Here is a 1,467-nt window from a genome sequence, read left to right on the forward strand (position 1 = left end):
CGACTCAGTTGAGGACTATAATCAACTTTACTTTTAAAACTTCTGGATATAGATTTTGACTTTTTCATGATTATTTCATGGATGCACTCGATATACTGTCACGGTGAATAGTGCGCTTGCAAGGATTAATTTCGAATATGCTCCTGCGTCAACTTCGAATAAAGTTTGGAACTTTATATTAACGTTTTTTTCCCGAGAAGCACGCTTGCACATTCGATCAATAATCGTCTATAGCATGTTTTTTATTTTGTCAATTTGACAGAAAACCGTGTACTAAAGAAGAATATGCGAGTACATGTATAAAAGCAGGTCCAATTTTCATAAAATATTCAACTTTAGTTATTTAATTTAAGACGAGTCAAGATAGATACCTATGTAGCGTGCAATAGGAAAGCCTATTTATCTCTTCTTTGTCCTTTTCTGTTCTTCTTTGGCGATACCAATATATTCTCATTTTTAAATAATATTTTTCATTTGTTATTATACATATATCATATATTAGTAGAATTTAAAAAGTAGGTAATGAAAAATTCTAAATAAATTCTAAATTCTAAATAATAGATGTCTTGTATTTTATTGGTAATTTATATAATTATTCTAATATAATATTATAATTTATGGTGGAAACTAGAGAATTTGCTAACGGTTTGTACAAAATGGTGGAACTGTTATTGTCTACTAAGAAGCCGTTATGGTCCGGAGCATGTTTAGATATATCATAGAGGTTTTCATCACCTGGAAACGTTTCTTAAATGTAATAAACGAAAAAATATATACAACTTTGTGTACTCACATCACCGAACGTTGCGATAGAAAGATGAACTAGTTTTCCTGCAGTTAATTTGATCACGTTACTCGACCGGGAAATAATTAAGATCAGGCCACGAGCCGTTTTATGAGGCAAACGGTACCAGTTTGTCATATAGGCTGTTTCGCCTACCTGTTTACACTATCAAATTATTTATTTCATAATATGAAAATGTTATAATAATCGTATATATTTGGCTTTAAAAAATTTAAATTTTTTAAATTTATACTCGCCAATACTATTAAAATTTTAGCTTCGTGATTTATATTTTACCTGTTCTGTGACTACCTCGCCAATGTAACAGAATATAAAAATATTAAAAGACATGGATATATATATGATCATGTAAGCTATTGACGTTTTTTTCTCTATTACATTCCATCCCTGAAAATTTTCGGATGTGTTATATTTTATATTTTACATTTTGTATTTTATATATATATATATAATACTTTATTATATTTTAAAAAATACTATAATTTTAAATAATGATATAAAATGAATGCTTTCTCTGCAATTAATTATTTTTTATATATACGTCTTTCGTATACTGCATTTTATGTAAAAAGTAAAAAGTCGCATAATTCCGGTGTGCCTTAATTACATATTCACCTTTTTAACTTTTTAGCGTACCGTAATGACGTAATATCCGAGCATAC

The 1,467-nt window shown here is 28.4% G+C and overlaps 1 protein-coding gene across 2 annotated transcripts; it reads right to left on the bottom strand.

Annotated features, from left to right (window-relative positions):
• Positions 1–589: 589 nt before the first annotated feature.
• On the bottom strand, positions 590–1,180 carry LOC112463192 (odorant receptor 82a-like). 2 transcript variants are annotated; one of them, XM_025029392.1, is made up of 3 exons: positions 1,082–1,180; positions 794–940; positions 590–735 (listed from the first exon to the last, which is right to left on the bottom strand). In XM_025029392.1, the coding sequence occupies exons 1-3, from the start codon at positions 1,151–1,153 to the stop codon at positions 679–681; spliced, it is 276 nt and encodes a 91-aa protein (XP_024885160.1). In that variant the 5' UTR covers positions 1,154–1,180; the 3' UTR covers positions 590–678. The 2 variants fall into 2 exon arrangements, with proteins under 2 accessions (XP_024885160.1, XP_024885159.1); XM_025029391.1 differs by having other exon boundaries at positions 794–949.
• Between the last annotated feature and the right edge of the window lie 287 nt (positions 1,181–1,467).

This window comes from Temnothorax curvispinosus, unplaced genomic scaffold (genome assembly GCF_003070985.1).
Source record: "Temnothorax curvispinosus isolate PA1 unplaced genomic scaffold, ASM307098v1 QBEX01013123.1, whole genome shotgun sequence".
NCBI classification, from domain to species: domain Eukaryota; kingdom Metazoa; phylum Arthropoda; class Insecta; order Hymenoptera; family Formicidae; genus Temnothorax; species Temnothorax curvispinosus.